Source organism: Pygocentrus nattereri, chromosome 11 (assembly GCF_015220715.1).
Source record: "Pygocentrus nattereri isolate fPygNat1 chromosome 11, fPygNat1.pri, whole genome shotgun sequence".
NCBI classification, from domain to species: domain Eukaryota; kingdom Metazoa; phylum Chordata; class Actinopteri; order Characiformes; family Serrasalmidae; genus Pygocentrus; species Pygocentrus nattereri.
The window spans coordinates 9,485,074-9,500,415 of record NC_051221.1 but is presented as its reverse complement, the minus strand read 5'-3'; the positions used below and the strand labels follow the sequence as shown (position 1 = coordinate 9,500,415).

Here is a 15,342-nt window from a genome sequence, read left to right as displayed (position 1 = left end):
TGTAAAGGAGGCAATGTTTCTCAACCCACTCCCCACCCCTTTAAATGGAATAATAAGATCTTCAGCCCAGCAGCGTTTACGTATCTGCATTATTAAACGGTTGAGGAGTAAACAGAGTCATTCAGAGTGGTTTGGTGTGAAATGCTGTTCTAGAGAAACGTTTTGAGTCAGAATTGCTCACAGTGGTGGTGATAGGAACCAGACGTCCACCTCTAAAAGCTCCCTCTCAGTAAGTTATCACCTGAAATGATTATGAATACGCTGCCCAATATCTGAGACATCATTGCTATGTTATAACTAATAAGAACGTCATGAGAGAAGCCCACATCTGTCATATAAATTCACAACAAATGATATTTCAAAGGCTTTATTCACTGATTCATCGAAAACCTACTGAAGATGTAGTAGAAATATAATAGTTAAATGCTATCATTCTGAAATGTGTTCAAAACACCCTCTTTTTAAACTAATCTCATTCATTTTGATTCAGATATTTATGCATTTGGTCAAACAACACAGCAGTACTAAGACACTTTTCTACCCCCTGAGCCAGTTAACCCCTTTCTATGGGGTTAGTTTTGCCTGAATTGTTACAAATGTTGTTTGAAACAAAGCTGACAAAGTTTATATTTTCACTTGTGGCACAGATGTGCAGGATGCCTGTATAAAATATTGTTAATCTTCCTCAAATGCTTTAAAAATTCCCAAACCATAATTTGTCCACAAAGCACACATGCATAAATGTGTGTGATTTTGCTTTAGAGGTCATCCATCATGGCCAGCAGGTCATCGCCTTTGTTGCTGGGTCCTTCAGGCTGGTCCTGCTGCTCGGTGAACTCGGCTGCAATGCGAGTCAGCTCAGTGTTGGCCTGATGATCCTGGATAAAGACAGAGTGACAGACACACCGTCCACTTTACTAGAAACACTTCTTTTGTACATCCAGTGTTCATTTTATGAGCTCCACCTACAGCGCTGTGCAGAACAGACCACCTGTCATTTATTTCATTTACAGTTAAAACTGCCATTAAGGACAGGTTTTTAGGACAATTTTTTCAGAAGATATTCAGAGAAGATTACACACACGCACACACGCACGCACACACACACACACACACACACACACACACACACACACATTCTCCAAGCCGCTTCTCCCTCAGGGTCGCGGGGGGTTGCTGAAGCCTATCCCACCGGTCATTGGGTGGAAGGCAGGGCTCAGAGAAGATTAGACAGAAGATAATCCACCCACATAAGGAATGAGCACTGGCGTTCAAAGAAAACTGAACACCTAACAACCACCTGGAAGACCTGGTCGTCACCAAAACTGTCCCCATCAGACAAACAGCCCTTAAAGCTTTCATTTTTGAGAGAGAGGAGAAAATCAAGCTGCTTCAGATCTGAAAACATCCACAGGTGTTTCTGTCCATCCTTCCACTGTGAGAACACTCAGCGCTGTGGGTCTGAAAGGATGTGTAGATGTTCAAGAAGAACCTCACTGAGAAAAGGAGACGGAAACATCAAACAAAGAAGCTGAATGATGGACTGACCATCCCAGAGTCCAGATCTCAACACCACTGAATGGGTTTGATTGATTCAGAAAACCTGATTAATGGGCTGAAATCCATTTTTAAAATGAATTTCAAGACACATGTTAATGGTAAATACTGCGTGATTCAAAGAGATTCACCCAATTTATTTCCTTCCTTCCTTCCTTCCTTCCTTCCTTCCTTCCTTCCTTCCTTCCTTCCTTCCTTCCTTCCTTCCTTCCTTCCTTCCTTCCTTCCTTCCTTCCTTCCTTCCTTCCTTCCTTCCTTCCTTCCTTCCTTCCTTCCTTCCTTCCTTCCTTCCTTCCTTCCTTCCTTCCTTCCTTCCTTCCTTCCTTCCTTCCCCTCACAATTGGGAAATTTCACCTCCACATTTAACCCATCTGTGAAGTGAAACAACCCCATACACACTAGTGAGCACACTTGCCCAGAGCAGTGGGCAGCCCTATCCACAGCACACGGGGAGCAGTGGAGGGCTAGGTGCCTTGCCCAAAGACACCGTGGTCATGAACCGTTGGCTCTAGGAATCGAACCGATGACCTTCCAGTCACAAGGCCGGTTCCCTAACCTCTAGCCCATGACTGCCCCACTTGTAAATCATTACAGAACAATGCAGTAAACTGTAAATAGTTTAAATGAGCATAAAGTTTATTATGTAATTTTACAAGTGCTCAGTATGAACCTCCTCCAGCTGTACGGACGACATCAACACCAGAGTCAAATTCATCCCAGGCTCGATTGAGCATTTGGAGCGTCACTGCACTCACAGCACTCGGTTGTAAAAATATGCCGCTTTGAAATTGGATGCATCTTTTTAAATCACCATATATTATACTGTATTATTCTGTATACACAACCACTTTATAATCTGGTATTTGCAAAATCAGATAATGACCTTAGTTTGCATAGAATGTATTCACTGTAACTTTGATTTAGTGACAGTGTAATGGGCTTGGCACTAAAGAAGACGTCTGAGATGAGTTAGGTCAAAGCCTGTGATTTGGTGACACTGACGGATGGCTCATAGCTCTAAGTAGAACACCAACGGCCTACAGCGATGAACATTCACCCAGTAAGATGACATACACAAGGCAGTTATTCAAATGTAGGCCTAAAGCCTGCCAGGGACAGGACGTTACCTTTGTTGCCTGAATATTTATGACACCGAATGACGGCTCATCTGTCCCCACTGAGATTCCCCTGTAAAGATAAGTTCAAACATAAGTTTAGAATCAGAAGCATTTTTGGGTCAAACGAGATCAAAATTCAACAGCTGTTCATGTTGACAGGTCTGACCGTCCTTCATTACACCGAGCCAAGAACAAATCTTCATTCAGTTCCCTATTACTGTTTAAAGGGGTTTTGGAGTGTTGAAAATTCCTGTACAATTCAATCACTGTGATGTAAACAGAGTCATTGAGAGTGGTGTGGTGTGAAATGGTTCTCTGTAAAGACAGACTCAGATTTCTTTACAGTGGTGGTGATAGGAACCAGGGGTCACAATGTCGACAACTTTCACATCTATGGCTGCACCATGGAAGCGGAGAGTGACTTTGCTTTAACAACCTTGACAATCACTTTAAAAATGTGAACATTCCCTAAAATTCAACATGTATGATTTCCGTGGTCCGACATGGAGGATAATTTTTTTCACCACCAATGTTCCGAACCAGCCTCGATCACTTTTTCATAAGGTGACACAAACTACAAATGTCTGTGGTTTAACAGCCCCGCTTAATGGCAGAGCTCCCCAGTGAAGCATCTCTGGGAAACAGCTTCCTTGCTCTCTTCTCCCTGCCATGGAAGTCATGGTACTGGAGAGGCCACTGCCAGACTGAATTGAGCAAAGGTTGATGCTGTGGTCGTCTGGTCAGTGAGCAATTAATTTGTCCAAAAAGTTTGGGACAGGACTTTGTCGAATTTAATTTATTTAAATTAATATTGTGTCTTTGTGTCTGTTTTTTAGTTGGATTCTTTGCCTTTGTGCTGAAAATGTATTTTCACAAACACCCCTTTTAAATGCTCTGGGTTGATGTGCGTTTCTTACCCGTCATCCTCGTCTGTGGGGAACAGGTTCACCCTAATTCCTGTGTCTGCTTGCGCGAGACTCCACACCTCCATCCCTCCCATCAGCTTAGCCAGTAGATTCAGCTCCTCCTTAGCCAAAGGGTTGGGACCCACACTCTCCTGTTTGTACACAGGTACATGTAACTACTACACCTCAAACCACACTGTCACTGTAAAAGGAATGTTTTTCAGTTTGAATATTTTTGGAAACAATAGCTGTATTTTACACTGTGGGAATATTTCACAGCACGGTGTGGATGAATGGGCCAACACAAATGGCCCGAAGTTACTTGAAAAAAATCTTATCTCATCCACCACGCCTGGCCCAGCTAATGACCGAAACACAGCTAATTTGTATTTGGGTAGAAGGTGAAACCTACAGGGAGGAACATACTGTCACTGTCAAAACAAAACCTCATATCCCAAAAAAGTGTACAGGAGAAAGAAAAACTCATCTTTTAGTGTAAATCAATGCAACAAAGTTATTTTGGACCATTTCTACTCACTATGGACCGTGAAAATCTAAACGGTTAAAAAGGAAAAGCAACAACAAAAAATGACGTGAGGTTTTGTCCCAACAGCGACGATATGTAAACAGTAAAGCCATGGTATTAATCAGCTTGAAGGACAGTTTGGGGTTATAGATTTACCTGTTTGGCTTTAGAAGTGTTTTTGGAGGTGTCTGAGGTGCGGGTGTCTTCAGCTGAGGTCGCACTGTACCTGCGCAAAAACAGAGATCACAGAGTCACTGAGCAGATATTACTGAACAGACACAGCCAGCTTCTTAGGCTCCTGAAGGCTCTTAGCTCCAAAATGTTATGAAAGAACCACTTTCCAACAATTCAATATCGAATATGTTGTCAACTGGCTATACAAAATCCAGAAAACATTCTTGAACCAAACATACATGTGAAACAGAAGGCAGCTGAGTGGCTGTTCAGTGCTGTATTTTGAGTCTGTGTCTCAGGAGAGAGTGTTGTTTTTATTTGTTAAGATTCTTCTACAGGATGTTGGTCTGGGACAACTGGTGTTTTTCTACCGGGCAGCGCAGGAGTTGCACGGTGTGCTTACACATCTGTGATCTTGCATTTTGTTTTCATTTCATTGCCAAGTGAAGACACCACCATACTGCCTGTGCTGAATTTGGTTACCATTCTTCCAAAGGGTTGGACATCACACACACAGGCACATCCAACGTAAGGATCATAAATGCCTGATAAAGACACCAAGAGCTTAATGACCCATTTAGAAAGTAAGCAGTGTAACGTTTACTTGTTTTTGCCCAGGCGTGTAACTCGGTCTCCAGAAATGTCGAATGAACCTTCTCGCACAGCGCTGGTGTAACAGCCTCCGCTCGGAAACTCTCGCCTTCTTACCTCCCTGCCTCTGCTGTTAAACCACCTAAAAGAGACATAGAGAGCGATAGAGAAAGAGAGTCTGTATTATTTCATACACAACAACAACTTTTATCACATAGATTTAAATGTTTAACTAGACAAAGGCATTTTTAGATATTTCAGAAGGCATTTTTAGGTATTTCAGATATTTCATAAGGATTTGAGTTTTTATACACTGTAAATTCTATACTATAATTATTATTTACAACAGTTCTTGTCAGCTTTTGTGCATCGTTGCTAATACAGCTTGTGTAATCTCTACTGGAAAACACTGTCCAATAAAATGGAGGAGACACACATGAGCCTAAGGCACATGTGCTCAATGCCAAGTAACAGTTAAAAGGGTATAAAGCCCAGCCTGTCGTTAGAAAGAAATATTTAGATTCACTAATGATCAATGATGACTACTATTAGAGGCCTATCAGAGTAACAGTGAGAAATAGTGAGATCTATGAAAACCAGATATGGGTAACACTGAAAACTGGTGACCACTACACTCCTAAAAACATGATTCTTCAAGGTCTCTTCAAGAAAATAGTTCTACATAGACTCAAAGAACCCTTTGCATGATTATTGCATTATGAAAAGATTTTTCAGATTCATGGAAAAAATATGCACAAATGTGCCATAGATCGGGTTCTATACAGAATCTATATAGCACCCAATAGGGTTCTCGTAACAATAGAAGAACTCTTTGGGGTGCTTTTTTTTTTTTTACAAGGGTTCTATATGGAAACATTTACAGCCCATTCTCTATTAGTCTGAAGAGCCATTTCATGCTACAAAGAACCGTTTAATCATGCAAAGAGTTCTTTGGGTGTTCGCAGTTCTATACAGAACCACTGACTTTGTTAAAGAACCCATAAAGAACCATATTTTTAACTATGTGTGTAGTGAAGAAGCCAGAGAAGAAATGCTGGATGAGGGGTCTACAAACTTTTGGACATACAGTCAGATACAGACCATAAAGACGGAGTCCAGCATCTGGTTACGTGACCCCTACAGTTTACCTGATTAAGCCTGGGACCTCCGAGCCGTGCGGGACAGGACCTGAAGTAGACAATACAAAACGGCCGTCTGGGTTCTGAATCTTCTCTTTCAGGAAGATCGACACCTACCAGAACAAATGTCACATCCTCAAAACAGCACGACACAACTGCACTTTTAAATTAATTGTTAAAATACTTCTTATTCATTATCCCTTTAAAGAGAAAATTTATTAAAATTGTACCGGTCCATAAACAGATAAACTGATAGGTGAAGTGACATGTTCGATTGCACATCACTCTACTTTAGAGTCATTAGAAGCTCTTAGTTGTTGGAGGTTCACATATACTTCCATTCATAATGCTTAGCTAGAAGAACACCCTGGAAATGAGACGGTGGAGGTGATCTCATCAGTCTGTAAGGTCTTCTATAATGTACTTCTATAATTGTGCATATACTGCATATGATTATGTGTATATGTACAGTTGTACATAATACAAGTTAACACATTTTTAACATATAATTAAGGGTCCTAAAACGTTGTTGTTTATTTCCAAAGTTTAAATAAAAAAAAACAAAAAAAAAAAAAAACAGATTTTCAATGTTCTCAGTCTTTGGACCCCACTGTATATAAATATTTATAAAGGCTTAATCTCCAGTCTCTGTTTCTAAATGTGTCCATTTCACTATCCAGTCTCTGTTTCTAAAACTGTCCATTTCACTGTTCAGTCTCTGTTTCTAAACGTGTCCATTTCACTGTTCAGTCTCTGTTTCTAAAACTGTCCATTTCACTGTTCAGTCTCTGTTTCTAATAGTGTCCATTTCACTATCCAGTCTCTGTTTCTAAAACTGTCCATTTCACTGTTCAGTCTCTGTTTCTAAACGTGTCCATTTCACTGTTCAGTCTCTGTTTCTAAAACTGTCCATTTCACTGTTCAGTCTCTGTTTCTAAAAGTGTCCATTTCACTATCCAGTCTCTGTTTCTAAAACTGTCCATTTCACTGTTCAGTCTCTGTTTCTAATAGTGTCCATTTCACTGTTCAGTCTCTGTTTCTAATAGTGTCCATTTCACTGTTCAGTCTCTGTTTCTAAAAGTGTCCATTTCACTGTTCAGTCTATGTTTCTAAACGTGTCCATTTCACTGTTCAGTCTCTGTTTCTAAACGTGCCATTTCACTGCTCAGTCTCTGTTTCTAATAGTGTCCATTTCACTGTTCAGTCTCTGTTTCTAATAGTGTCCATTTCACTGTTCAGTCTCTTGTTTCTAAAAATGTCCATTTCACTGTTCAGTCTCTGTTTCTAATAGTGTCCATTTCACTGTTCAGTCTCTGTTTCTAATAGTGTCCATTTCACTGTTCAGTCTCTGTTTTTAAAACTGTCCATTTCACTGTTCAGTCTCTGTTTCTAATAGTGTCCATTTCACTGTTCAGTCTCTGTTTCTAAAAGTGTCCATTTCACTGTTCAGTCTATGTTTCTAAACGTGTCCATTTCACTGTTCAGTCTCTGTTTCTAAAAATGTCCATTTCACTGTTCAGTCTCTGTTTTTAAAACTGTCCATTTCACTGTTCAGTCTCTTGTTTCTAAAAATGTCCATTTCACTGTTCAGTCTCTGTTTCTAATAGTGTCCATTTCACTGTTCAGTCTCTGTTTCTAATAGTGTCCATTTCACTGTTCAGTCTCTGTTTCTAAAAATGTCCATTTCACTGTTCAGTCTCTGTTTCTAATAGTGTCCATTTCACTGTTCAGTCTCTGTTTCTAATAGTGTCCATTTCACTGTTCAGTCTCTGTTTTTAAAACTGTCCATTTCACTGTTCAGTCTCTGTTTGCAATAGTGTCCATTTCAAATGCAATTCTGAGAATATTATACTGGACATTTTAATCCTGACAAAATTTCTAACCCAAGTTGCTCACAAAGGCAACACAAAATAGCCTCAAACTTTCACACATCTCTGATAACTGAAAGACACAGTGGACTCCCCATGTGTTTTTCTTCATAGATCCTCAGAAGACAGGTAAAAGGAAGTCAAGTGATGTCCTCAGTGTGACTTTTACTTCAAAATAAGTTTAATCATTTTTTGTTTTACAGTAACACCAATGACACGACTCCTTATATAATAACTTTCATTACATACTATATAATATTTATTTGCCATTTGTTTTCTTTCTGTCATTTAATTCATATATTCCATAGTCATGTTGTAGTTAAAATTGCTTTTTTACTTCAAAATATGGCCTCACCCTTCACACATGACTGTGGGGACGAGCACTTCTGTGGTGCTTGGGATTCTAGTTAATTTATTTAAAGACCAATATTGCTAAATTGATGACTCATTAAGGTGTAATTGTTAAAATAACTTATTGTTCTATTTAAAAAAAGAAATAAATTGTAACTAACATGTTTTTCAAGTGTAATATATCTGTTAAAGATAAAAAATGGACATTTCTGTAGAATGACCCAGATCATGAACTATTACAGTTCTCATTAATGAAAACCTCACCCTGATGTGAAAGTCTTGAAAGAGAGCAAGCAGGGTTTGCCTCATGAGCTGAAGCTCACCATCTGATAGGGGTGTATACATCTGAAAGAAAACCAGAGAGAAAAGATGAATACACTCTAAATCACACACAGTTACTGTAGGCCCCTAAGCAAAAGTTTGAACTTCTCTAATTAATTGATAGGTTTTGTTGTGTGTGTGTGTGTGTGTGTGTGTGTGTGTGTGTGTATAACGTGTATACGTGTATAAACACACGTATCTCAATTTTTTCCATTTTCATTTTTCTACATCAATCGAACACGGCAGCAGCCAAGTTTACATAAAATATAAAATGCAGTGTAGCTTTTGCACATGCCACATTTAATACTGCACATTCCAATTTGTTAAAATTCAGTAAATAAACAGTAACTGTATTAAAATGTGCAGCAGAACTTAGATTCAAGTAGAAAATCAGTGAAACGCAACCAGGGGTGCGTGTGACTGTGTTTGGGGTGAAGGGAAACAGTGTCAATAGAGTATTTCAATTTTCCTTAAAATCTACCCTTGCATGAATGAATGAATCAGTCAATTAACGAATCAACTGATAAATCTTCTGAGTCTGCTGTCAAATGGTGAATCTAAAACAGAGGAAACTATTGCTGTGTGCTTAGTGTACAGGTACCTCTATGATTTGACGCTGTGCATCATTTATCTGGTTAACGAGGGAGGGGCTGTCTGTGACCATTTCCCTGATTGCGTCGATGTGATTAAAGGAGATGAGGAGGAAATCTCGCGGCCGTGGACACAGCAAGATCTGGTGCTTTAACGCCATCGTCATCAGGTCATACAGCTGCAGATATACACAGTTAAACAAGCAGCAAAAACCCAGAGAGGTATAACAATATGAGAGATGACAGTATATATAATATGTCATTCGCAAAGCATCTGATCCCCTCTGGCCCACTGTAAACAACAGCCCACTATAAAAATGTTATGGAATAAGAAAATGTCTGGTGGTGAATGCAGTTTACATGTACAATACAAACATGTAAACCAAATGAGCTAGAACTTCTGTAAATAGCAATAAAAGAAGACTCTGTAGAGAATACAGCAAATGTGTCTGATAACAAAAGCGTGTTTCTGGTGATTAATGTATATGTTGGATCCTCTACAGCACTACACTTTTTATTCTGTATAATGCCAAAAAAAGACTCGTACAAAGAGTTCATGCATATTTTACATATTTGATGAGATAAACTTTGACAATGACATTTTAAAAATACTTTGTACTGATTGTATGTGCACTTGATGTCACCTGACATAGCTCCTCTACAGGAAAAACAAACTTAAACATGGAGTTTTTCTCTAACTTTTGGTGCACAATTTCAGTTCATTAGCGGAGTCTAACATATTAATTAAACAAAAAATGAAACATAAAATCTAAAATGTGCACAGGCCACATTCTATGTTGTGTTTTTATCCAATATGTTAAATTCGGCATATAAACAATATTTGTGCATTCAAATGTGAGGTCTGTTGTCTGTAGAGGATGTGTTAACATATTTTCATGTAGAAAATCTACAAAACATGTCTCTTACACTGTGTTCACAAAAACAGAATTCGTTTTAATAAAAGTGATATTTATTAAGATTAATAGACCCTTATTAGTCCCACATTGGGGAAATTGTACTTTGCTCAAGGACACCTCAGTCACGTATTGTCAACTGTGAGGATTAAACCGACGACCCTCCAGGGTCTGGTTCCTTAGCCTCCAGCCCATGTACAGTAAACATTCATAAGTTTTATGCAATTCTGCGTAGTAAAAACATCTTATATTTTTCCCTTTAAAGCAATTTATGCACAAAGGCAGTAATACAACTACAACTTCTTACCATGAAACACTAGAAATAACTGACCAAAGCTGGATTAATGTTAACATATCATGTTACAGTTGTATATAAAGTTTGAGCGCCCCTGAACAAATTACATGCACATTTTAATGCACAGTTACTGTTTATATGCTGAATTTAACATATTGGATAAAAGCAAAACATAAAATGTTGCCTGTGCATAAAATGTGCCAGTTAGGGCACATACTATATTCATTTATATTAATCTAAAATAAACAAACAGAATGTTTTACTAAAATTCGCAAAAAAAAAATCACATATAAGCTCTCTGTGCAGGATGTTTTGTAACTTATTTTCACTTAGAAAGTTAACAAAACGGGTCATATGACTGTGGCTGTTCAAACTTTCACACACAACTGTTTATCATTGGAGAAAATGGATTAACATGTTTTTGCACATTTCTAAAGTTGTTTAATAGCTTTAAAGAGCTTTGGAATACAAAATACTTGTCCAAATCAAGCTTCACCTCTCACTTGAAACCCAGATAACCAAAGAAGATATTTTATTTTGGACAAACTCTAAGAAAAGAGCCACTCCATTATGCTTGGAACAGCTGAAGGTAAGACAACGATCAGTCACATGATGGATAAAGACAATCAGAAGAATCACCAACAAACTATTAAAAGCCTACAGAACCCAAACAGAAGACCGGATATTCTGGAGAAACACATCCGTATGGACGTCTGGAGTCAGAACTGACTCAATGGCACTTAATGACACTTTATTAATAATAAAAAAGGCTCCTCACCCTGTCCATGCTGGCAGGGTTGAGCCTCATGATGGAGGTGTGCGCGAGCCGCGTCAGCACACAGCGTAAAGCTTTGTGTGAGTAGAGATCCTGCGGCTTCATCAGCTCCTCCAAAAAAGCCTTACTGAACATGGTGCGCACTATATCGTTCAGCACTACACACATTCCAACAGATTAACACAGTCAAAAACACAGACAGCGTAACACTGAGTATAGCAGGATTCGTCTCCACAGGTGAGGAGAGCTTCTACAAGTAGAATATCTTTCTATGGCAAAACTCATTTTATACAGGACTTGGACGAGGTCAGAGACCACCTCTCATTTATTTCATTTCCAGTCAAATCCGTTATTAATTTTTGCGTCACTCTACAGAAATGTCCACTTTTTTTTAATCTATCCATAGGTGTCACTGGAGCTACGAATCCTCATTGGTGTTACACATAAGAAAGGTAACACCAGTGACACTTTCAGTGAAAAACGGCTACTACAGAGCATCAAACCACATGTTGACAGTCATGGAAAATCCACGAAAATATGTAATTTAATCCATTTGTTTTCTATTTTTTCAGTTACCTAAGAATAAAGTCGGCCACACCAGTGACTTCAGCTAAAGGCTTCATATGAAATCATGAGCTAAATGAGAAAATCTCTGATAACTGAAAAGACACCGTGGACTCACCATGTGCTTTTCGTCATAGATCCCTCGGAAAATAGGGAGAAGGAAGTCGAGTGACGTCATCAGTGTGATTTAAATTAAGTATTTAAAGTGAGAATTTTTTTTGTTACGCAGTAACACCAGAGACACGACTCCCAGGGAGCACAACTTTCATTACATATTTTATAATATTTAATTGTTTCCTTTTGTCATTTCATTTATATATTCCATGATGATGTATACATTATTGTAGTTAAAATTGCTGAATTTTTTGTTCTTCAAAATATGGCCTCAGCCTTTACACATGCAGGGACAAGCACTACTGTATGATGGGTTTAAAAAACAATATTGCTGAATTGAGGCTCAAGGATGTGTAACTGTTAAGATAACTTACTATTTTATTTGAAAATGTAAAAAATGTGTAACCCTAGCATGTTATATCTGTAAAAGCTAGGGACACAAAAAATGGAGATTGGATACAAGACAGTCCACTTGCATAAAGAAGGACAATGTCAAAGGAAAATAAGTGACAAAACAGGAGTTTCCAAATCTGGAGCTCAAAAAATGCTTAAAACCTACAGAAAAAATGGGTAACAACCTGGAAGACCTGGTCGACACCAACACTGCCCCCATCAGATAAACAGCACTTAAAGCTTTCATCTTTGAGAGGGAGGAGAAAATCAAGCTGCTTCAGATCTGAAAACATCCACAGGTGTTTCTGTCCATCCTTCCACTGTGAGAAGACCACTCAGTGCTGTGGGTCTGAAAGGATGTGTAGCTGTTCAAGAAGAACCTCACTGAGAAGAGGAGACGGACACCAAACAAAGAAGCTGATAATGGACTGACCCTCCCAGAGTCCAGACCATTAACACCACTGAATGGGTTTGATTACTTGGATCGTAGCAGAAAGTGCAACTTCTAATATTACTTCTTCTGTTAGACATGTTTCTGCTTTAATTAATTAATTACTCATATCTAAATGGCTGTTTGTGACTGGAAATGAAATAATTTAAGTTTTGAGCTCTGACTTTTGCACAGTTCTGTATAAAATATGATGTACAATGTCAGAAATTCGAAGCAGAGTGCTTGTACAACACACTGTGTTTAGAATAAAGCAGCAATACAGCAGTAAAAGCACCGTTACCATCTCATGTTCTCTGGAGGATGGATCTAAAGGGGTCTAAACTAAGTCACGGGGGCGTCAACCAGTATACCTCTTTTTCTGTCTTCTTCTGACCAAAAACCTGCAAACAGTGTGAAAAATACTGAACTTATTTCAGTGAACAGGAGATTACAGTCAAAATTCTTGGTGAATAAGTAACAGAGCAGGAGATCCCAATACTAACTGCTTGGGGTGCAACACTACGTACATTTTCATGTTTTCCCTCATAAACACATCCGATTCAGCTAATCGATTAGCTACTGAACAGACTCGAAAGTACAGTCAGAAGCAAAAGCAAAATGCTTTATATTACGATTATATTTCCCCATCATATAGACAGTATAGTACGCTATGCAGAAACACCGCTATCAGGGATCAAAATGGAAAAAAAAACGTTTAAAATATCTGCTTTATTAAATGGTTAAAATGTAAACATTCACAAACAAGCCAGTCCGAACGGTCTGATGTTAAATGAATCACAGTCAGAATTACAGTCACATAGGAACCAGATATCTTAAGAAACTGGCATGTAATGGTTATGAATACAGTGCCTGAAACACTATTTTAGATAAGACTTTAGGCAAAATCTAAATTTTAAACCTGCTTATGTTAAAGAAGTAGATGCAGGGCAGTCTAGACCAAAACATTCTGCTGACACATCCAGCACAGACCTAGTCTTGGCTTAGCTGGTCACCCAGCATGGTCACACTTCTTACAGCAGATTTAGCAATATATTACTATTACCAACATTACACATATTCCACACAAAACTCAGGAGACCCATGTAGGTTCACTGGTGGTTTTGAAAGGTGATAAAGTGGCTATATTTGTGTTGTAGTCACTGTGACCTCTGGTTCCTATCACCCCCACTGTAAAGACATCGGTAAGCGTCAGTTTCTCTACAATGAACCATTTTACACTAAACCACTCTGAATGGCTCTGTTTACATCTCAGCTACTGAACTGAATTATTCTGATGTTGTTTATCACCTGAATTCCTCTTTAATGAGTACATTATTAAGTTGGCAGTTTGGGGACACATTAATAGACAAACCTGAGGGACAGAAGAAATAATTAAGTACAGAAATAAGTAAGAAGTATAGAAATATCTCTGATTTGTTTTGTTTCAGACTGATGGTAACTCCAGGACTCCGAGTGGCTGCGCGCATTTTGCCCAAGTGAACACGACCGGCTCAGTACTGGTAGTGTTAAAAATCCATCTTCTAAGCTTTTAAGCCAATAATTACTTACATATTTAACAAACTACCGAAACAAACAGGGTTCTCGAAAAATAACAGTGAACAAGTGGGAGAAAGAGGGAGTTTGCTGTTCTAACTAAAGGCGAAAGTTAGCTTGTTATTCGAATTTTCCGCCCCACCTTAACAGGGACGGCAGTTACAGTCAGGCGCGTGTAGAAGCGACAGAGGCAACAGAGAGTAACTGCCACGCTTCTTAAGGTGGAGCGGCGAGTTCGACTGCGAAGCCAAGTTGAGTCTGTTCTATAGAAGGGGATTAAGTTCGCTAGCAGGTCGTGTAGTGAATATGGAGCTATTAGGGGTAAACTATCTCTCACGAAGTTACCTCTCAGTGCTTTATCGTCGGTTTCATTCTGGGCTCGCAGCCGCTGGTCCAAGATATAAAGCATTTCACCGCCCATGTTTATAACGAGTAACGGTAACGTCCTCAGAGACATGGCGCCAGCTCGAGGATCTGCTCAATCAGATTAAATACTATTCAGTTGACCCAGCTTCTTCCTAAACCAGTACTTTCCCTGAAGCTACATTCACATTATCTCGACAAATTAACCGCTCCTGCGAGATAAGTCTGGCTCATTTTAAAGCGCTATAGGTTCTCTATTTCCGAAGTGCAGCACTGATAAGAAGCCGACCTGCAGAGAGACAGAGCTGCCAGCAGAGGGCGCTGCTTTCTGAAAACAATGGCATGAGTCATCAATTCACTCAAAAAAAAAAGGTTCTTCAAGGGCTCTTAAGTACAGGCAGTATTTTTATTTAGAACCATGAATTCTATATAGAACCATTTTATACTTAAATGTTTTTTTTGGTTATTCAGATAGTATATGGTTCTATATGGAACATTTAAAAAAATGGTTCTATCTAGCACCAAGGTTGACAGATTGACATTTCACCATGCAGAGAACCATTTAAGAACGCAACTAAAAAGGTGGTTCTTCAAGGGTAAAGAAGATGATTCTATCTAGAACCATGGACACTAAAAGAACCTTTTGCATGGTTAAATGGTTCTTTGCCTTGTGAAATGGTTCTTCAGGTTGATGGAAAATATGTGCTATAGATGGTTCTATATAGAACCTCTTTAAAAAGAGTTCTATATAGCACCCAAAATGGTTCTTCTATTGTGACAAGCTTGGTATCGTAATAGTA

At 38.9% G+C, this 15,342-nt stretch overlaps 1 protein-coding gene across 2 annotated transcripts; it reads right to left on the bottom strand.

Moving 5' to 3' along the window:
* Positions 1–351: 351 nt before the first annotated feature.
* On the bottom strand, positions 352–14,842 carry oscp1a (organic solute carrier partner 1a). 2 transcript variants are annotated; one of them, XM_017715918.1, is made up of 11 exons: positions 14,525–14,842; positions 12,997–13,026; positions 11,128–11,282; positions 9,152–9,319; positions 8,494–8,574; positions 6,020–6,123; positions 4,885–5,013; positions 4,263–4,332; positions 3,593–3,732; positions 2,685–2,745; positions 352–878 (listed from the first exon to the last, which is right to left on the bottom strand). In XM_017715918.1, the coding sequence occupies exons 1-11, from the start codon at positions 14,634–14,636 to the stop codon at positions 759–761; spliced, it is 1,170 nt and encodes a 389-aa protein (XP_017571407.1). In that variant the 5' UTR covers positions 14,637–14,842; the 3' UTR covers positions 352–758. The 2 variants fall into 2 exon arrangements, with proteins under 2 accessions (XP_017571407.1, XP_017571408.1); XM_017715919.2 differs by having other exon boundaries at positions 12,927–13,026; positions 14,525–14,634.
* Positions 14,843–15,342: the final 500 nt, after the last annotated feature.